We start from the raw sequence: 20,834 nt of genomic DNA, 5'->3' as shown, positions 1-20,834 counted from the left end.
GGTGATGGATTGGATCAATGGGACGCCGGTAATCTGAGATGGTTAGACCGGTAAAAGCCTGGGATCGATGCACAGGGAGCCCCCGAGCCCCGTACCCCTGCCGAACCGTTGTATGCAGGGCACATCCCGCCGCCATTGGGCAGGTTCGTTGAGTCGTTGCCCCCGGAGACATGGCTAGTGGCACCTGTGGGCTGTAGCCGGCTCCAACTGGGGGCGCCCCTTGACCGCCTGGAGCATCTGGCGCAGGCAGCCCTTCAGCCTCCAACTCCAGCACCCTCCGATCTCACACCGGCGTTTCAACCCTGGAGCTGACGAGATTTCTGGGAGTTCCATCACACACATATCCACCCTCCCACGTCTCGCCAAACAAGACTCCGCTGCCGGAGGGTCTTCTGCAACATCCCTGGTTGCCATGCTGCTGCTGCACGGCAAAGTCGGCGATCGAGCCTTTTTATCTGTGGAGAGTTTCTTGCTGACCAACATCATGCTTGCGTTTCGAATGTCCATGACCTCTACCTCTGGTCTTGACGAACTGGGAGGCAACACAAGACAAGGACAATTTCTGGCTGCCTTGAGAATTTTCAAAAGAGAGATCTCTGCCTCCGGTCAATTCTCACCCTGTGTTTCATTGACGCAGGAAGTCTGCCGCACTATCGCTGTCACTTGAGATAAAACGTCGCACTCGACACAGCCGCAAAAGCAACAATGGCCTCCATTCCCTTGCCCTATATCATTTTCTTTCTCTGGATCGAACCGTTCGCGACACTGGCTGGAGCATACTATGCCTGGCTGCAGCCAGCAGCCTATCTCGAGCTGACAGACACCGCCTCTGCGCCAGGGATTCTCGGTCTACCCACGGCAACCCATGTCGCACTCCGACAACTCGGTAATCTGTACGTCGCATTTGCCATCAACGAAGCCTTCGTGCTGCGCGCAACAAGCGACCTTAAAGTCTGGCGCCCACTATTGTTAGGCCTCCTTATCGCAGATTTTGGCCACTTGTATAGTTGTTTCCCCCTTGGGATCAAATCATACTACGACGTCGTTAATTGGAATGCAATGGCCTATGGGAACTACCTGTTTGTCTATTGCGGAGCAGCAACGAGGATTTGCTTTCTCTTGGGTGTCGGCATGGGAGGGCCGAAGCGGGCGAAGAGCAAGGTCAAGAAAACTGTCAGGCTGGCTCTCGAAGATGCCCCTCCAGTCACGCCTACGCAGATGAACAAGAGCCCTGCTCAAAGCACGAGGAGGAGGAAGAACAAGTCTGGCTAGTCTATGCCGTAGTGGGTTGCAAGTGCCCGGGTCCTTTCTCGCAATACCGCACCGGGATCGCTTTACAACTGTCGACCGATTGTGAATCAATTCATTTCCAGCAGCGAGAGATCACCGGCGCCTTTTGGTTTTGCTGTCGCCATGCTCGAACGACTGCGCACCTAGCAAAATGAAGCATGATGCCATGGCATGAGCGAATATTAAGGAGACTTTCACAGGGCGCTGGATGAAGTCTTCTTTGGAGTTATATGTTACCGTGCGCTATTCATCGATACGGTATGGAGATTGCGGCTTCATATCTCTCACATCGCTGGGTGTTTTTCGTCCAACGATTTGCTGCATCGCCTTTCGAGGCCGCTAATTACCGCCTGTTGCATAAATTTCCGCCGCAGAAATGGGAACGCCGGACATTGCGCGCACAAGTCATGAATGAAGATGGAGACCAGGAACTTGTTGGCTTGAACAAGGCCTCCTCAGCACGAGCAACGACGACAAAGGTGTGACGACTTTGGAGGATACAATACAACAGTACAGGGGCTCGAGGCATGGCATCTCTTTGAGCTGGCCGTCCTCAAAGCACTGTGTTGCGCCAGGGGGACCAAGCCTGATAGAAGCGCACCCCTGCTGCGCGAAGAGGGTGGATCAACAGAACAGCGCGAAGGCTTGGGGCGAGATTGGGGGGCAGAACAGAGGAAGAAACCAGCCAGCGAAGGGGAAGGGGGGAAGAGAGGAGGAAACTTGGATATCATCAACCTTACGGCGTTCTTGCACCGGGGCTATTAGTTACTATACATACCCAGCCAGCATCATGCATCACCAGACGAACGCAGGTAACACGACAAGAGTGGCAACAGACGGGGACAGAGAGAGAGACAAAGACGGAGACAGAGACGGAGGCAGGCAACATCGTGGTGGTATAACAAGTCTGATTCGGGCGTTGCTTGTAACCACAACACATCGGATACATACTGTACAGTAGGTACCTACAGTAAGTGTGTAATGCTGCGTTATAACAATAACATATTGTTTCATATATTTTTATGCGTACATACATACCTACCTGTCTACCTATATACCTCCCTATATACAGGCATGCATGCACATGTTGAGCTATATGTTTACTGTAAGTATTCTGTGCGTGTATCGAGTTGCTAGATAGATATAGAGTATAGAGAGGGGAGAGAGAGATGCTATTTCCTGTATGCAAAGCGCGTTCCCCACCTTAGAAAGAAGAAGGAGGAGGAGGAGGACGAGAAGAAGAAGAGTTGACCCTAGGGGGCATGGAGCATAGAGGTTGGCCAGCACAGGAATCAAAAAGAGAAAACAACCACCCACGTCTCCTTGCTCGTTCGGGTATATAGCTAACTCACTCGCTCTGAATTACCTGCCTGCTTGCTTGTCCATCACTCCCTCACGCCCTGTTCCCGCTTCCCATACCTACGTACTCCGTGTGTGAAACACAATCACATAGCCTTTCCAGCGTGTCATGCTGTGCCGTGCCGTGCCCTGCCTGTGGCTACGCGCAACAAAAGAGCAGGCTCCCGATTTTGTACAATGCCCAACCCAACGCTTTGCTTGGTGGTTACCTCGTCCCGGGTTTTCAATCACCGCCCAGTTCCCGAAGCTCGACACAGGTGTTTCTGCCCATGCTCCCATCAAGGCCCACGCAAGAAGAGCTCTCAAGCAGCAACAGCCACCAAGGCCAAGTGCTTCCCTCCAGTTTTCTCCACGGGCACGTCCCAGACGCCTTGCGGTGGACCCCCGATCTCCGGATCCTCCCTCTTGCCGTGGCACCTACACCTTCGCACGCTCTCGTATAGGTCCGTCAGTTCCCCGTCCTTTTCGCCGTCGATGATTTCTCGGATGTCGAGGTCGGCGGGGAGCTGGGGCGGCGTGACTGGCTCCTCCTTGTCCTCCTCGTCCGACGAAGAATCGGAGCGTACCATGCGTGGCGGCTGCGCGGCGGCCGAGCCAAAGCGCGTGAGCGACAGGTCGTTCATGTTGTCATCGTCGAGCTCGTCGTCGGCCAGCTCGAGCGCCGCGTCTTCTTCGTCGGAATAAGCGTCGTGGACGGGCCTCTGTTTCGTCGCCGGCTCGTCCGTCTCAGGGTCTGCCGCGGCGCAATCATACTCGTAAACTTGAGGGTCGTCATAGTCATCTGAGGATGTGTCGTCATCGTCCTGCTCTTCGTCGATGTACTTGTGCGTCACGGTCACGGGCGGCGGAGATCGTTTGCGCGCCGGCGACGACGTGCCGCTGGGACGGTTGTTGGCGGCGACGCCCGCGGTGCTCGAAGGGCGGGCATTGTTGTCATGGAAACTGACTCGGCGACCCCTCGCTTCGGGCTCGGGCGCGGTGGGTTGTTGCGCTGTGCAGTCGAAGTGTTCGTGCCCGTGGTCGCTGGGCGGCTTGCCTTCCTGAAAGACGGATTTGGCGCTCTGATTCTCTATCTCGACGATGCGGACCATGAGATTGTCCAGGGTGAAGGCATGGCCCAGCACGAATCGCAAATTCCGGTCAGGACGGTTCGCGGCGATTTTCAACTTGCACTGCGCGGTGTGTGCGAGGGTGTAGGTGGTCGTCGTCGTCAGCGGCCGCGGGGCCATTGTCATCGGTGGTGAAGCAGGTCCGGAGCGGGCTGGAGGTCCGTTGGAGTGACAAAAAGGCCACCGGTCAGGCAGTCAAGAGATAATGAGTGACTTGCACCAAGACTCAGTCAAAGCTGGCAGAAGAATCGATTTGCAATTCAACCAAGGCAGGCTCCGGCACCAGCACCAGGCTCACTAATCGGGATAAAAGGATTAGTTTTCTGATAAGAAGGAGGTAGTTGCCGAAGTCCTAGTTATCTCGCCTTCCGGCGTCAGAGGCAATATATTATGTTCAAGGTGGTAGTCAAGGTAGGTTCCTCCTAGTTGTATGTACTGTAGGTCGGTCGGTCAAGATGCAAAGCCATCCTGCCAGGGGACATGTCTCGTGGTGTAGGTAGTCGTCGTCTGTTGCGAGGCGGGCGTATCGGTCACGGTGGGTGGAGCGGGGTTTGTGCTGACAAACGCGCGCGGAAGCCGCTGACGAATTGGCAGCGTAGCCGGAGACTTGGCAGGCCGGCGCGCCTTTCCTATTCCGGCATTCCCGCACACGTCATTGTGCCGTGACCGGTAGCTGAGGATCTCTTCGTTTGGTGATTGGTATTCGTAATATCACAAATACAAAGACATTTGAAATCATCCGCCGGATGGAGTTGAGAAACCTTGATTGGATATCTACCGTCTGTCATCTGCTCTATACTCCGTTCATCATAGGGACCTGCTCAGACCATTCAACCCCCCCTTTCCTCTGGCAAGCGTGTCCGGTCTTATATGCTGTTACATAAACCAATTTTTCTTTTTGTTCCATGGCATGGCCCGAGACGGAGTCGATGCATCCCGTAGCTTCCTATTGTACAGATGGGTGGCAAGAAAACAAATTCCGGCCGTATCACTAGAGCTGCACCTGCTGATCAACCTCGTAGGTCTCTGCGTACAAGAGTTGCGAATGGCCATCGGAGATAATATGAAAGCGTGGGAAGGTAAAATGTCTTCAGCTCCTCCAATCCAGACAAAGAAGACCTCGGAACAAAAGCCCAGTGCAGGTTTCGTCAGAGCAACCTTCATGCTCAGACCACGATGGCTTTCCTGGATGCTCGTGCTTTGGGATTGAGGGATTTCTTCTTTTGTTTGGGTTTGGCTTCGCCGCCTTCAATGAACTTCAGAAGCTCGTCGATACTTCTGGTGTCGAAAGCAGGGTCACCGGTCCCTGTGCGTACACTTGGCTGCGCTGTACTCGCCCTGGAGCTTGCATTCAACGCGGCTGTGCTTGCGTTTTGCGGCTGGAGCCTCGTGCCCATGCCCATCCGCGGGAGATGTCGAATGCCTGCCAGACGCCGATTTTGCTGCAATTTGGCCTGCTTGGCAATGGATACTGCATTCTGTGTCAATTGCTCGAGCCAGCTCTCGGCTTCTTTGGTATTGCGATCGGTTGGCCCGAGTTCAGCCAAAAAGATGCTATACGCGTCTCGCATCTTATTGACGGCGCCATGCGGATCCCCATCCAAAGCCAAGGCCTGCGCCAACTGGAACAGGATGGTGGCCGCGTTGATGGACTGGCGTCCAAAGAGACCCTCACAGACGGTGTAGCAAGCCTCGAACCACTTGCGAGACTCGGAATACTCTTTGATAGATTGGAGCATCACCGCCGCGTTGTTCATTGTCGTTATCGAGTCAGGGTGATTCGGCCCGAAGATAATCCTCCAAATATCCAGTGCATGTCTGACATATTTCAACGCTTGCCTCGTATTGCCCGTATGGTGTTCGAAAAGGGAAAGATTGAGGTATGCCAGGATCGTATCGTGTGAGTCTACGCCCAACGTCCGCTCAGTAACAATCACGGCTTTGCGGGCGAGCTCCACGGCCGCGTCCTTTTCGTCTGTCTGATAGTAGATGGTCGAGAGTGAATTGTACATTTTGGCCACCTCAGGGTGGAGGATCCCATAGATCTGCTCGTGCAGCGAAAGGGATTCAAGCACAAGCTCTTGCCCCATTTGCTTCTGACCCTGTGCTAGCGAGAGCTTGCCAGCTTCCAGAGTTTCTTCGGCCAAAGCACTCCTTGGAGAAGCGTCTTTGACGGTGGGGACAATATTGAGGATGTCTTCCGCAGTGAAAGTTGTGGAGGGTCTGGCAACACCACCGTTCGATTGTGTCTGCTCGCCACCCTTCTTTTTCTTCTTTTTGCCTCCCTCCTCCGCCTGGGCACCATTGTTGGAATGCGAGTCACTGCCACTTCGAGCAGGTGATGGGTCCACGAGCATTTGCATACCCGTGCTGAAGGTGTACTCCCGTGCAACCAGCTGGAGACCAAGTCTTAACGAGATTTCTCGAAGCATTGGCAAGGGGCGGATTGACACCGACCAATCCTCCTTTAGTGCATACCTATATCGGATTCTGACCTGTTTCTCGATGGCGGCCTTTAGCTTTGTGGGATTAAACTCCTCAAACGAAAAGTCTCCGTCCGGGTACAGAGCTCGCAGGTCTTCGTCAATTTCGGGGCGCGGGTTCGGGTTGACAGAAACTCCGAGGAGGCAGTTCAACAGATGCGCGATGCAAGTACCAGCGAAGACGACGGGCAGATGCCGCAGGCAGCGGTTTGCAATGTGTTTGAATGCGCGAGCTACCATTTCCTGCAGCACCACCGTCGAAAAGGCGTGCAGACGCTCTCCCTTGTCCTCGGCAGCTTTGGCAAGTCGTCCCAAGTACCGGATGTTGATTCCACGCTTGTGCATGAGCTGACATAGAGAAGTGCCGTCCATCGGAAAGCCCACATCGCCATCATGGAGTTCGTTGATGAGATCCGGGATAATTTTGACCCGCAGAAACTCGCAGACCGCACGAACTTCCTTTTCGTCGGCAGCATACTCTTGCTTTTCCTCTTCAGTCTGAGGGATCTGACCGCTACATGCGTCAGGATTCAGGGCCAGGGTGAAGTTTGAAATGTCAACGCGTTCCTGCTCCAGCGCCGGAGCAGCTTTAGCGGAGTCCTCTTGAGCTTCGCTGGACTGGTTGTCTTTGCTCTCTCCGTCAGAGGCAGTGTCATGGCTTTGCACTTCTTCACCATTTTTGAGGTCCCCGGAATGCCCGTTGGTCTGCTTCGAGCGGCGTTTGTCGATTTCGGCTCTCACGTACTCCTGCATGTTCATGTGCCAGTAAGTTTCCACCAGCTCTAGTCGCAGAACAGACATCCGATGAGGATACTTTTCGTCCCCAGCGTCAGCTTCGGCCTCCTCCGCCCAAGCCACATCGAGTGGAGTGATGCGGTAAAGATCAAGTACATATTTTCGACCGTCCGTGCCCAATAATCCTTTGGTCTCAACACTGCCTTCCAGATCGTGTCGGCCGCCTTCCTTGTCCCAGACAGGATGCTTCTTGACGTGTAGGGCTTTCGACAGCTTCTCGAAGACCGGAACGAAGGCTTTGTTTTCGGTGACAATGTCTCGTCCCTCGACACCACCGTAGTCGATTTGATGTTCCCCGGGTTCCCGCTGTTTAAAAATCCCCGGAACAATGCTCTGGCCAACAATGCGCTTGCCAAGATAATCCACCAAGACAGTGCCTGGAGTGAACAAGCCCTCAATGTCCAGCTGGTTGACAGCTTTGACACCTGCAACATCTTTCCCAACAGCGACTCTGGCAGCCTCATCGCCGCCCTCGCTTGCGAATGTCTGCACTCCGTCGGCGCCAAAAGAGAAGAATATGTTGTTGTAGATGAAAATCTGGGCGTCTCTACCTTCGGTGGGATTCAGAGGTGCAACTTCACCTCTGGCAACCAGCACGGCACCTCTCGCCGCGGCATCGTTGTAGTCGGCAAAGAGTTTGGAGGTCAACCGCTCACGGAACACTCGGTCTTGCAAGGTCTCTCGGGGCAGTTCGCGGGTGGTCTGGAACTCTTCATTCCAATCCCGAAGATTCTCCGCACCATCCACTCCTCCGATCAGATATGCCTCCTGGGCTCTTGTGGGATCTGCTTGATGTTGCGTTCCTTGTCCATAGGAAGAGGGAACGATCCAGGGATTCGCGGGAATGGCATTCTGGAAGGGGAACGTGGTCAGGAGGTCTTTGCCACCGTTCATCTTCTGAAGTTCGACAAAGGTGTCATTGAAAGACGGCGAAAGTGCCGATATCAGGGACAGCAGAGAGTGCGCACTGTGGTTTTTGGGAGCGGGCCTCGGGAAAGGATCAAATTTGTTGCTGGAGGACTTGTTGACATAGAAGCCGGAGACGGTAGCCGTGATCTGGTGTTGCTCGCCTTCGTTGGTGGTCAGCTGCAGATAGAGCAAGTGACCTCGCTGGCGGAGGTGATATGGCGGAGGGTTCCATTGCGACACGGAAAGCGACTTGATTGTCTTCGGTAAGGTGTCCTGGTGAGACGGGAGGATCGCATCAAGCGACGCCCGTCCGTCGAGCTCGTAACCCACCAGAGGATTTTCCTCCGTCTTTTGGGCAGGAGAATGACCCGAGCCAAATTTATCATCGTGGAGGGACAAACCAGCGCAGATGCCGTGAAGCTGGTCGGAACGGTCTCCAGAGGCGCCAATAAGCTCCCGTATGCGGACTACGTGCAACCTCGCCTCTTTCTCGGTATAAGGATCTTCGACCAGAACAATTTCGTCGTCGGGCTTGAGGTCTTTAACCTCTGACAGCTCGACAAAATCGTTGATCCTCTGACCATTGTGCTCGAGATGGAAACAGGTGTACTGGAAGGTATCGGGAGTCTCGACGATGGACTGGCGGACATCTTGCACCTGCTCTTGACTCGTAACCATTATCGTCTGCTTGTAAGGTTTGTGCGGCAGCTTGACGGTGACCTGAAACAGTGCACCAGCATTGACCTCATCGTGATGGGAGTGGTCGTGGTCATGGTCGTGGTGGTGGGCGTGGTTGTTTGTGTCATGGTGCGAGTCGCCATTGACACCGTTGACGCCGTTTGTGAGGGATGAAGCTGTCTCGGCTTTGTTCGGGGCCTCTGTTACATCTGTTGGTGTGTTAGCGGATTAGATCTCGATGATGGCAAAGCTACAGCAGACCTTGTGTTGTCTTCACGTCACCATTGGAATTGTCCATTAGGAATAACCCTGGGGGCGAATGCAACACGACAGTACTGTACAGTCAAGCTCAAGTGTAAGGAGTGAGAGGCCAAAGAGGAGACCTGACGAAGAAAGAACGAAGGAACGTAATTTACAAGAAAGGTGATGCCGAGTGAAAAATTAATGTACAGCAAAGAAACTGTGACGGGTGCAGCAGGTCAGTTCGAGGAGAAGATGGACAATAAATTTTTGAAACGGGTAACGACACCCCAAATAATCGCCGCGATGCCGGTGTTCCAATTGGATGGCGAGGAGACCTGCTCGGAGGACTGGAAGCTGCCCCGGGGGTTCGCTCGGGTTACGCCGGGTGTCCCTGGTGGTTGGCGAGCAGTCCTAGTAGAGCCGGGAGCACCCAGAGCTGCCAGGGCTCGGGGTCAGGCTCGGGGTCCAGCTCGGATGCCAGGGAGGCTTCAGGTGAAAAGACCGCACGTCGCAGAAGGCCACTACACTAACCCACTCCCTACCTAGGTCCAGGGCCTATAAGCTCCACTGGGCTTCCTAGCGTGTCCCAGAGGAGCCAGCTTGAGGCCCCGAAGCGCGGCACGAGGCGAATTTGGCAGTCACGCGACTGGGACGTCTTTGACTGGCACGTTGAATAACCCGTTTGGAAGAAAAGACGACGACCTGGGAAGTTGATCTAGATCTTGTTTTGGTCTGAAGTACATGAAGACAGTATGCTGACATATAAAAAGGGGCTGCAGATGTACCTACATAGGTTCCACCCACATCACCAGAACAACTACTCCGTATGTACAGAAGACACCTTAGGTAGGTAGGTACAGGACCCAGTGCCACAGATACGAAGTACGGCGTACCAAGTAGGTCATAATGAGGATCACCAACGACCCTAATCAAAACTACTTGTTCATCCCGCTGAGCACGTGCGAGGATTCAACTGCTCTGGGAGCGTCGCATCAGCCACAGCCGATACCAAGTCTCTCCTGAAAAAGTCCCTGCTCACAACAGGCACCTACCTATTACTTGTATCTCGTCCTTATCCCTTCAGGCTCTTCCAAGTCGTTCTTTACCAGTTCGTTTCTTTCGCTCATTGTCAAGCGTTACATTGCACCTTGCTTTTGCTCCTTTGCTCGTCGCTCATCGATTGTCCGTTTCTCGTTTCCCGCCATAAGCGCGATCAAACGCGTTATTGTGTATATTGCGCGTAGTACTCCGACATCCCGTCTGGTGTTACAACCCCTGCTGGATCAGGCGCATTGCTCACTATGAGGAACCTGCAACGAGTGGTGGCCGCCCGGCCTGTATCTGTCGTGTCGCTATGTCGACGGGGCGCTTTCGCAACCAGGTGGTCGGATTCCCGCCCATTTTCCCAACAAACTGGTCCGATGAGCCAGTTTCCAGAGCCCGACCAAGACGACCAAGAACCGTCAAAGTCCTCAAAGCCAGGGTCAGAACCGAAAAGCCGTCTGAGCCCCAGCATGTCAAGGGCGTTTGAGGCGGCGCTGACAACATTTGCATCGATTGCCGTTCTTGGCTTCGCTGGTTACTCGTACCACCTTTACTACAAAGCTCTGGTGCTGCGCAAGATCGAAACCGCCTTTGCTCCAGGCGACCCGATGCTTGAACTTGCGTCACCCGCAGAACCTGAGGCGCCCCATCCAGAAGAATCGACCGACAAAGAGCACTGGATAGCCCGACCTGAGCAGGCCAAGATCAACGGCATCATCAACGGTGAATCAAAAGGCAGATACTATCTCCTTGTCGGCGAAAAGGGTACCGGGAAGTCTTCGATGCTCTTGGAAGCAATGAAAGAGGAAAATGGAGAGGGGGTCTCTATGTTCGAAGCTCATGCCGACCTTGAAATCTTCCGTATCCGACTTGGGAAGGCTCTGAACTATGAGTTCCACGAGGATTATATCGGGTCTCTGTTTTCTATCCGCGGCCCACGAGATACCACCGCGCTGCTGGACATTGAGCGGGCATTCAACAAGCTCGAGAAAGTCGCTCTCGCACATAGAAACCGGAGGAGCAAGGCCGGCCGCAAAGGCCCTCTCATTCTCATCGTCAACAGCGCACATCTGATCCGCGACAATGAGGATGGGAATGATCTGATCGAGTTGATGCAGCAACGAGCCGAACAGTGGGCTGCCGCAAATCTTATCACCATGATCTTCAATTCGGACGACTTCTGGGTATATGAGCGCCTCCGACGGTATGCGACGCGAATGGAGGTGATTCCAATCCTGGATCTCCCCAAAACTCGCGCCATTGCCGCACTGGAAAGATATCGTGCCAAGTACTTCCCAGAACAGGCACGTGATCCCGAAATCTTCAAGCAAGTCTACGACATGGTGGGCGGTCGGCTCAATTTTCTGAACCGGGTCGCCAAAAGCTCCGACATGTTGAAGATGTGTCGGCAGATCAACGAAGCTGAAAAGACATGGTTCCTGAACAAATGTGGCATCTTGGGCGCGGAAATGGACGACGACGTCATGGATCAGCAGAAATATGCCAGCGCCGCCATGGTGCTCGCAAAGGCGCTGGTGGATAGACAAAAGGACATGGAGTCGAGCTACGACGACGAGCACGGCCATATTCTGCCCCAAATCCCTCTCTACATTGCTCGTCAGATTATGACTCGAGCCGATTTCATCCAAAGCTACGACCATGATAACTTCTTCACGATCGACAGCAGTGCTATGGTTCGGGCCGACAGTGTGCCCATGATGAACGCTTTTAAGGAAATTTGTGCGGAACCCGGATTCAATGAGTACCTGGAGGCGACGCTCGACCGCATCTCGGCCATTGAAAGCATCAACAGGACCAAGGAGCTGACCTTTAAAGATCTGTGGTTTGAACAGAAAGGAGAACAAAGAGGCAAATACTCATTTGTGACAAAAGATGCCCGGGGCCGGGAGACTGGCACTATTGAAATGAGAGTACAACCCGATAACCCGCCTGAGGAAGACGACGACGACTAAGGGACTAAGAGAATTGACAAGCGCACCTACAAAAGAATTCGCTCACCTTCGGTTCATGACTTCAGTTCCAGGCATGTCATGCACTGGCGAACCATTCCGCAAGGCCAATCCGCAATTTCGTCCCAGTTGCTGTCCTCCCACGTTTGAAGCAACTGGATGTAGTTGATACCACAACCTGGGCAGTGATTCCTGTTTGCGTGCTCGTGATCAATCCACCTGTTGACGCCTCCAGCGAACGGGTGTCGCGTGTAATCGCGGGCGAAAACCTGACCTCGGGCCTCCATAGCCATCAAATTGTCGCGGGCGGCGCAGGAGAGCTTTTCGACCAGCGCTATTCTGCAGTCTTTGCATTGCCATTCGGAATCTGGTTGCTCGACAACAGGGCCACCAGATCTGAGAGCACATCGGCATCGCCCCTCGGCCGGGTCTCTGGTCTGCATCCGTCGGAAAAAATGCCAGCTGCAAGGCTGGCAGTAATGCAGTTCATTGTCGACGTTCATGGGCGACGCATGGGACCTTTGCGCGAACATAACACAATAGGTACAAACGAGCTTCTCGCAGCCTGAGAAGGAACCTGCCTTCTCGGGACCCATGCCATGACAGGGTTTGACGACCAATCTGTCCGAAGGGATACCACAATCGTCGCAAGGAATGGCCTGCACACCTGCGAAATAGCGATCTTTAGTATCTGGCCTACCACGGTCATAAGGGTATGGTTTCCACACTTCGGCAATAGTCCTGCAAGTCATGCGAAGTCGAGTGTAATCGTACCTGTCCAGGATAGCGGATTCGCGCAACCCGTCTGCGAATGGTGCGACCCGGCTGAAGACGGTGAGGAAGTCTGGCCTTGGTACCGAAAAAACGGGAAGGTCATCGAGACCGTTGGGCGTGGTCAGCAAGGCTTTGGTTAGATCATTGTGGTGGTGCATAACTGTAACTGGGGGTTCTTCAGTGCCTTCCATCATCCTCATATCTCTTCTCTCGCCTGTCATGATTCTTTTTCCTTGTCACACACACACTCTCTCTTCAAAGTAGCTGAGCATCGGTTACGAGAAAGGGGACTGGGACGAAACGGACATCTTGGGAGATTATGTATTTCTACGCCTGCTGGAAGCATGACTTGATTATCCGGCTCTGGTAGACAATGTCACAAGTCGAAAAGCACAATGGCATTGTACATGGCCTTTGACACGAAACCCGACAGAGGGACAACGGCTCTTTGATGATCCATCCGTCTCTTGGTATAATGCCATGGTCTCGTTTCAAGTCAGATGTGCTCGACGGTGGTAGGGCAGAACAAAGCCTCCCTGAGAGCAGGGCGACATTCGAGGACAAAGATCTTTGTATCCGGGACAGGGTTCCTTACTGGGGTCATACAACGGATAAAGGCCTTTTGTTTTATGTATTCTTCGAGTCGATTGCTCTGGAGTTGACGACGCCAGACGGACATGTTTTCCGCAGCCAGAGAAGGTCGTGGTGCCAGTGACGTCTGAACCAATCACGTCACGATCGCGAAACTGGGTTGTTTTGCTGTCCAAGATGCTCACCACCGACACCATCACCTCCTCCAGCCACTGAAATTTCTCAATATTGGTCTTCAAACCGCCCTTGTGTTCTCTCGACAAAAGTCTCATTCTTGACCTCAGCCGTCTGGTGTCCCGAGAACAGCGTCTTGATGCTCGGGGATCTCCTCGAACTCACCACCACTCTCGTCCATCCAGAGCACGAGCCAGCCCTCTCCCGCCACGCCAGCCGCCGCGCATCCAGCTCGAGCTCGACCATGGCTCCTCCGCGAAGTCGCCATGCGAAGTCCTCGAGCGTCGCGTCCAGCAGCAGTGCAGCCGACATCGCAAATGGCATTGCCACCACTCCGAGCTCCAAATCGGACCCTTCTTCTCCCACCACCACCACCAGTGCAGCCCGCAACAGGCGTCCTTCGCGCTCGACCGCGTCACTGACCGGCTCACCGGTCGTCATCATCCCAAAGGCCTCCACGAGGTCGGAATTCCAGAGCATCTCAAAAACCAATGTTGTGCAAAAGAAAGGATTTGATCCAATGAAGTTGGCCGCCACCGTGGTGTTGAGTACCGTGCTGGAGGCAGGGCTACATTCGGCGGAGTCCATGGTCGGAGTAGGTGATCTCGCGGCAGTCTCGAGGCGGCCCGATACATGGATTGAAATACTGGGATTGCTGGGCTGGAAAATAGCCAAACTAGGGATATATTGGGTCGGCGATTACGATGGTATGTCCTCGCAATGATGCCTCCTCGTCGCCTCAAAAGTTGGGTTCAAAACTAATCACGTCAATCTACAGCGTACGACGTCGCCTCCCTTTCCCTCCTTCTCAACACCCCGCCCGCCATTCTCCTGGGCCTCTTCTACGAGATCTCTCCAATAACACTGACGTCGACCGTGCTCTCCTCGATGATCGGGAATTCCCTTCCCTACTATTTCCTCCGTCCTCTGTCTCCCTCGCACCAGCCGAACAGCGCGCCGAAAGCAAGTCTTCGCAATCGACCGATCCTGACCGATCCATACACCACTGTTGCGACGTCTCTCCTTGCGACAGCCATCTTTGCCGTCCTGCTCGAAGCAAGTTTCGCGACTTTCCTGCCCACCTGGCTCGTGGTCTATTTCACGGGTCTCAGGACCCTAGAACCCGCACACCTGGGTCCCGCTGGTCTGCCGACGCTCCTCCTGGCTTTGATTCCAGCGGGCTGGGCGTGCATGGAATTTCTCTTTGCACCATCGACCGCGGCCGCGGGAGTTCCTACCTCCACTGGCACAGTTGCAACCGCGGACCCGGTCTTTGATCCTTCCACCGCAACATTCTGGGAGCACGCTTACCACAACGCGTGGGGATGGTACTCGGCACGTCAGAAAGAACTTATTGGCCGCACAGGATTGTTGACCGCCTTGGTACTCGCGGAGACCGTCTTGACACTTTGGGGGACAATCGCTGGGGTGGAAGTCGAAGGAGCGCTGGGCTATGCTGGCGTCTGGGGCTTGGGTTGCGTGGTGACAGGGGCTGTATTGGACTGGGTCGGAGGGCCAAGTGATTGATTGGTTGATCTCAGGGAGTTTGGGCTCGCTCGTTGGTGTTCACAGTGAGACTGTGTATATGTGTGTGTGCGTGTGTGTGTGTGCCCCCTTGAGGCGTTCATGATTGGCACGGTATGCATGGAACAGGACATGGGCATTCGGGGATGGAAATACGCCACGGGGATGTAAATAGGCACTGGAATTGCCTCTTCTGTTCTGTTTTTCTATTTGTCTTTTTTTTCCCCTTCCATTCTTTTTAACCTACGAGCATTCCCTTGTCGCCCGCTTGCCTTTCCGGACCATGGTACCGTCATTTGGGGGGGCCTTTTTCCCACCCGACTTGTCATCTCCGAACGCACGGCGAGACGGCGGGGTTGACGACCCTGCAGTGTATGTAGAGATGCATCATCCTGAGCTCAACAAGGATGCTGCTCGGGTCAGGTCTGAAGGGCATGTGATGATGTGTTGTACGAGCGTGGATGGGTGGAGGAGGAAGAAGAAGAAGGAGGGGGCCGGAGGAGATGTGCATTCCTGTTCGACTAAAGACACAGGGACTAACACCACGATAATGTATATACATACATACATATATATATATATGCACATACACATACACAACACATACACATACTTAGTCCATCTAGGATAGATACTATTATGGGATAGATTGATTATTTTTGCACCCTGTTTCAGCCTCCGGAACTACCGCCCTCCCTCGAAGGCAGGCCTCCATCTCGTGATTTTTTATAACACTTATTTCCGGCTGATACACGTACAGTACAGTACAGTACGAGGCACAGAAGGGAAGGAGAGAAAGCTTGAGTGCTGCTGCTACTGTACAGTACAGTAGGTAATAAATAAGCATGAGAAGAAGGACAGCGACAACAACAACGACGACTCAGGTCCGGGGTCTCGTCCCAATCATTCCAGTAACGAGCGAGGCTACCAGTATGGGCACGCGACATCGAGCAAACATAAGAAAGAATAGGTAGTAGGTATGGTATGTAAGGTCACTCACTCAGTCTAACAATAGTGAATTGGCTTGGTGTTTGCTCTTTCTCGCCATCCGCCCCGTCACACATCAGGTCGAATGGCCACAACAACAAGCCCATGGGAGCCTCGAGATTCAATGACCTCTTTCTTTCCTTCCGTTTCACGGTACACAACTTAGAGTCCCTTTCTTGGGGTGTCGGCAAGGATACCAGAACTGTCCCCAGTCAATTGCTACCACTGGGTATTCCTCACCTGACGGGTCGAACCGGCCGTCTTCCTCACAACTGATTTCCAGCAATAGTTTTCGAGGTTGCGGGTTCAATGTTTCCCTGGTTGGTGTCCTGTGTGCATTGGTCATATCATCATGTTTCATTGTCATGCAAGATCCCCAGCACATTGAAATGCTCCGTAAATAAGCCCCTGGGCCTGTCCAGCGCCGAAATCTTGCATTATGTGACTCCGTTCCTTGACCATGCCCCGGCAATGCAGACGGTTTTCCAAAAAAAGAAAAACGAAACCCCAACTTTCACCGTGTTGTTCCACAAACATAGGAAAAACAGATAGAGACGGTCGAATCAGGTAGAGGCCTCGGTGTTTCTCCTCTCGCGCGGCCTGCTTCGCCCCCCTTTGATGCTCTTGACTCGACTGAGGAATCCAGCAGCGCCGGATTTAGCATCGTCAGGCGGAGGGCCGGTGCTCTCGGTCGTCGTTCTTCTTTCGAGGGCCAGCCCACCTCGCTTCGGGCTGGACGGTGCTCTGGCTCGACCGATGTTCTTTGCTTGTTCTTCCCCGAAGGCGATCTGAGCGCCTTTCTTCTCGAATTCTTTGTCGTAGTCTTTGAAGAACGGATTGACACCGTTCTGTTCCGACTTGGCAGTCCCCATGGGGCTGTTGGGGGTGATTGCTGGCTCAGGCGAGGTCATTCGGCCCCCTTCAGCTACCTTTGGGCGCACAGCTTTGATTCTCTGTGCCAGACTCTTTTTGCGCGACAACCCAGCAGCATTGGCCTGTTCTGCGGCTTCTTGCTCACTGTCACGACGCTGAATCGCGGCTCGACTGGCAGGCGCGCCTTCCAAGAATGTGCTCGTCCCAAGACCGGCCGTCTCGCTGCCATGTACCGGTTCAATCCTGGCGGTCGGGTTAAAGCTGGCGCTTCTCTCTGGTAGTGGTCTTCGCACATAGTCTGCTTCCTCTTCGTAGACTGCCGCACCGTTATAGTCAAGGTTCGCCTCCCGTCCGGTCCCGTGATATTGGTCCAGGTTAAGTTTCGAATTCACAGGACCGGAGCCACCAAGTTGCATATTCAACGAATCCTTGGGAAATGCTTGCATAGGCGCCTGCTTGAGGCCTTTGCGGTTTCGATGGGGGTTGCATGCATCGAATGGGCCATCGTGATGGAATACTGCACGCGTCAGTATCAGTCTAGGCGAAAGGGGTTCCTAACTTACAGCCAGTGCCGTAAATACTGGTGACATCCAATTTATCGATGAGATCCAATCTCGCATTTGGCTTCTTTGACCTGTGTGAGCCTTTCCCCTCGCGTAATCTCCTTTCTCGTCTCCTTCTCTCTGCTTCGGGATCCAAATCTCTGGGTTTCTCCCTGATAGAAGACTCAGAGTTGCGTCGAGGTTGTGGACGTCTTTCGCGCGGACGATTCACGTCGGGGGGATCTGCGAAAATGTTGAGTTCCTGGGAAGGGGCAGGAGGTTTTCCTTGTTGTCGCCGACGCTCTTCGTCCGAATTGCTAGGCCTATGGCGTGAGGGAGGCCCCCGAGGTGGATATGGTCGAGGCGCGATGTTTTCTCGTCGAGGGGGGGCGCCGTTCGCGTGAGGCTGTGGTGGCTTTGCGGGATCATTTATGTCGAGGGTGGCCTGCTCTCTGGTCAGGAAAAGCGCTCACGACAGAAACAATTTAGCTCACAAATATATCTGCAGTCTTATCAGACGCGTTGGACCGACTTGCTGTCATTCCAGTGCCAACTGGAGGCGCGGCCCTATTGGCCATGTCCGTGGACGAGATCTCATTGGAGTCGAGAAAGGGGTTTGTCGAGATATGTCTGGCGGAGTTATTCTCTGAGACAAGGTTGCGGAAGGGGTTCTTGGACGCGAGAGAGGTCGGGCCGCGATCTGTGGAACAGAGATCAGTCATGTTGCTGATATGAACAGCGATTTGTTATGATGTCGAACGCGCGGTTGTCAGGTGAGGGACAATAAATAGCACCATAGAGAGGACAAAGAGAAGGAATAAAGCACAGGCAGGAATGGCGCGTGATCTCGACATACCGGCCAGAGGTGCAGCTTGAGCCATTGGCTGTCTCAATTTGGTGTCGTCAGGTCGACACTCCAAACAAGGTGGTCAGACACCAACTGCGCAGTCGAGCATACGGAGCACTGTCGGTGGGTAAGGAGACGACGCTGGACACTTGCTGAGAGCGAAGAAGCACGGTCGAAGGATGTGAGTACTCTGGTCTCTGAGGAGGTGATAGATTGAAGGACAGTCAAGATGGTCTGAGTGGTGGGCGTCCCGGCGACTCTTCACCGTCTCAGGAGACAATTACGGAATTGAATGCAGGGAGGGAGGACCGTGCGCCGGGTAACCAAGGGGCGCGGTGAAGGTAATGCTGTTGTGATCGAGACAATACTGGAAATAGGGAATGCCGACTGTGATTGTTGTGTAGACAGGGATGCTGGTGACTGGGATGTCAACGTGCGTTGGTTGTAGGGAAAGCGAAGCTGCGTGCTTGTCGGGAAGAATTATGAGGAAGGGCTGCGAGTATTAGTTTAGGGAGGGTCCGAACCCAGTAGGGATCCAGAAGGAGGGGGAGTTTGGTAGGGGGCCTCCCGTGGGCTTGGGGCGCAGCCAGGTAGCTAAAGGTGCCGCTAAGACCGCCCAAATATCCACTCGCCACGCTGGCACTGGGCCATCGAGCCCCCGAAAAGTTGGGGGAGGCGGCGAGACGGTTGACCAAGAGAGGAGCGACTGACGCCACAACCACGCTACAATGAAACTGAGACTTTACAAGAGTTATTTAGTGATCAAGATCGATGTAGGATGCTCATATTCCTTGGGGGAGGAATGGCTACAGCAGCCTTGTGCAAGTAAGTTGACTCTTTCAGAACCGGCTGGTCGACCACTGGGCCATGGTTTTTGCCTTCACTAGCAATTGTCGAGATCTTCACCCAGCCCCGTTGTTTGTCAACAACGATCGTTCCCCCATTTGTTGATGTCAAACTTCAGGTCACTCCCGATCTGCTTCTTGGACAAGTCCCCAGTCTCCAGGGCCAACGCTGACTGGATGGATTGGGGGAGGCTCTTCGACCAGTCCAGCAACCTCGTCCTTCTTTTGAGCTGCTTGATCAACCCTCCATCTCCAAATTAGCCATTGAACCACCAGGCTTTGTGGCTACCTCAGCCCACTCTTTCGCCTCGACCTCAAACACCTTGTCATCTAACGACAGTGAGGGTTGTCTTATCCCTGGACGCAGCACAGGGCACGCGTTTCGGCGACCGGAACTGCTCCCCTGTCCAAACTCAAATCTGACACGTCCTCCCTGTTCAGGACCACTGCGAGGCATTTTCACTCTGGTCCACCACCAAGCAGCGCAAAATAATACGCATACTCTACCTCGCAAAGAAAAACAAGAGCCACTCGCAACACAGAAGTACTTGTAGGGTTGAAGCATTGGCTCGACTCGCTCATTGCCTTCGACCGTTTGCCGAGCACGCCGAGCTACTACTACCTACTCAAGCAGGTCACACACGGTGGCCCACATTCAGACCTGGTCTGTTTCAACCTTCGATTCGGCACTGCCCGTAATTGCGCGGCACACTTTTTAGATCCAGGCGAGTGGGCTATCGATAGGAGAATTATCAAGACAACGTTGACAGTCCAATTTTAAGGGCTGTGCTGTCTGAATCTTACTGCTTCGTGCACCTCAAAGGGTTTCCTGTGTTCAATTGTACGGCCGGACTCCATCTGGGGGCGAGGGAATCGATCACTATGGACGCAGGGATTCCTCCAAAGGCGCTGTCTCACCGGTTCACTCTGGAGCTTGAATTCGTGCTATGCCTGTCAAATCCCCTCTACCTCCAATACCTGGCTTTGAATTTTCCTCACCTCTTGAACAAGCCAGCGACGTCACAGAATACGACTGAGGCCGACGATTCGGACGCGGCTCGATTTGCGAGATACCTCAAGTATCTTTACAACTATTGGCGCACCCCAGAGTATGCCAAGTATCTCACTCATCCAGGAGCTACCCTTCGGAATCTCGAATTGCTCCAGCAAGAGCAGTTTCGGAAGGACATCATTCGTCCGGATGTCGTTACCAAACTCTTCGAGACAGATGTTGCACGGCACGACACACCGGACGTGACCGGCGGAAGAGATTCGCCCCCGCTTCAAGTCTCCGGAAATGCTGGACAGTAGCATCAGATTAAAGGTCGAGCTTCCTGCCGAAATAGAGAGTCCTCTATGCTTAAAGGGATGTGGTCGAAGATCACGAATCAATGTTCGTATCCTGGAGAATCCAAGGCCAGGGCCGAATAGCTTCAGTTTTCCTTGATACGTATAACGCAACAGACCAGAGCGACGACCAAAAGAGGGAGTACTCGTAGGACCCTTTTGCTCTCTGTACGCCGGGTAGGAAGCCTGACCTTGGCCACCGCAAAACTCTCTGCCCTGTCGACACTATACCATTGCATGGTCGTAGCCTCGACGGGAGAAAGGGGTTTCGTTACTAATACTACCAACATCCAAAACAGGCATGTGCAAACACTCAGTACTTGCCAACATGCAGTCTGTTTGTCGTGATATGTCAGCTTGTCGGTTCGATGCGACATGAAAGTGTTCAAGATTTTGAAGAAAACGTGGACGGCAGCAGTATGTGAACAGCTACCGAAAGATTGAAAAGAG

General features: G+C 53.6%; 8 protein-coding genes across 8 annotated transcripts; 4 read left to right on the top strand and 4 right to left on the bottom strand.

The window, feature by feature from the left end:
* Positions 1-705: 705 nt before the first annotated feature.
* Positions 706-1,272, top strand: AYL99_08224 (hypothetical protein; the record flags this gene model as incomplete). Its single annotated transcript, XM_018839732.1, has 1 exon — positions 706-1,272. One exon carries the CDS (start codon positions 706-708, stop codon positions 1,270-1,272), a length of 567 nt encoding a protein of 188 aa, XP_018690853.1.
* Positions 1,273-2,951: 1,679 nt separating this feature from the next.
* Positions 2,952-3,878, bottom strand: AYL99_08223 (hypothetical protein; the record flags this gene model as incomplete). Its single annotated transcript, XM_018839731.1, has 1 exon — positions 2,952-3,878. One exon carries the CDS (start codon positions 3,876-3,878, stop codon positions 2,952-2,954), a length of 927 nt encoding a protein of 308 aa, XP_018690852.1.
* A 1,046-nt stretch (positions 3,879-4,924) lies between these two features.
* Positions 4,925-8,921, bottom strand: AYL99_08222 (hypothetical protein; the record flags this gene model as incomplete). Its single annotated transcript, XM_018839730.1, has 2 exons — positions 4,925-8,832; positions 8,885-8,921. The coding sequence occupies 2 exons, from the start codon at positions 8,919-8,921 to the stop codon at positions 4,925-4,927; spliced, it is 3,945 nt and encodes a 1,314-aa protein (XP_018690851.1).
* Positions 8,922-10,380: 1,459 nt separating this feature from the next.
* Positions 10,381-11,883, top strand: AYL99_08221 (hypothetical protein; the record flags this gene model as incomplete). Its single annotated transcript, XM_018839729.1, has 1 exon — positions 10,381-11,883. One exon carries the CDS (start codon positions 10,381-10,383, stop codon positions 11,881-11,883), a length of 1,503 nt encoding a protein of 500 aa, XP_018690850.1.
* Positions 11,884-11,936: 53 nt separating this feature from the next.
* AYL99_08220 (hypothetical protein) lies at positions 11,937-12,875 on the bottom strand (the record flags this gene model as incomplete). The annotated part of the gene is made up of 1 exon (XM_018839728.1): positions 11,937-12,875. One exon carries the CDS (start codon positions 12,873-12,875, stop codon positions 11,937-11,939), a length of 939 nt encoding a protein of 312 aa, XP_018690849.1.
* A 788-nt stretch (positions 12,876-13,663) lies between these two features.
* AYL99_08219 (hypothetical protein) lies at positions 13,664-14,946 on the top strand (the record flags this gene model as incomplete). The annotated part of the gene is made up of 2 exons (XM_018839727.1): positions 13,664-14,126; positions 14,198-14,946. 2 exons carry the CDS (start codon positions 13,664-13,666, stop codon positions 14,944-14,946), a joined length of 1,212 nt encoding a protein of 403 aa, XP_018690848.1.
* Positions 14,947-16,493: 1,547 nt separating this feature from the next.
* On the bottom strand, positions 16,494-18,226 carry AYL99_08218 (hypothetical protein; the record flags this gene model as incomplete). The annotated part of the gene is made up of 4 exons (XM_018839726.1): positions 16,494-17,320; positions 17,367-17,790; positions 17,840-18,045; positions 18,202-18,226. The coding sequence occupies 4 exons, from the start codon at positions 18,224-18,226 to the stop codon at positions 16,494-16,496; spliced, it is 1,482 nt and encodes a 493-aa protein (XP_018690847.1).
* Positions 18,227-19,919: 1,693 nt separating this feature from the next.
* AYL99_08217 (hypothetical protein) lies at positions 19,920-20,348 on the top strand (the record flags this gene model as incomplete). The annotated part of the gene is made up of 1 exon (XM_018839725.1): positions 19,920-20,348. One exon carries the CDS (start codon positions 19,920-19,922, stop codon positions 20,346-20,348), a length of 429 nt encoding a protein of 142 aa, XP_018690846.1.
* Between the last annotated feature and the right edge of the window lie 486 nt (positions 20,349-20,834).

The sequence above is a fragment of the Fonsecaea erecta genome (assembly GCF_001651985.1).
Source record: "Fonsecaea erecta strain CBS 125763 chromosome Unknown Scaff7, whole genome shotgun sequence".
NCBI lineage: Eukaryota > Fungi > Ascomycota > Eurotiomycetes > Chaetothyriales > Herpotrichiellaceae > Fonsecaea > Fonsecaea erecta.
Note: the sequence above shows the minus strand (reverse complement) of the source record. Positions and strands in the feature narration are given on the sequence as shown.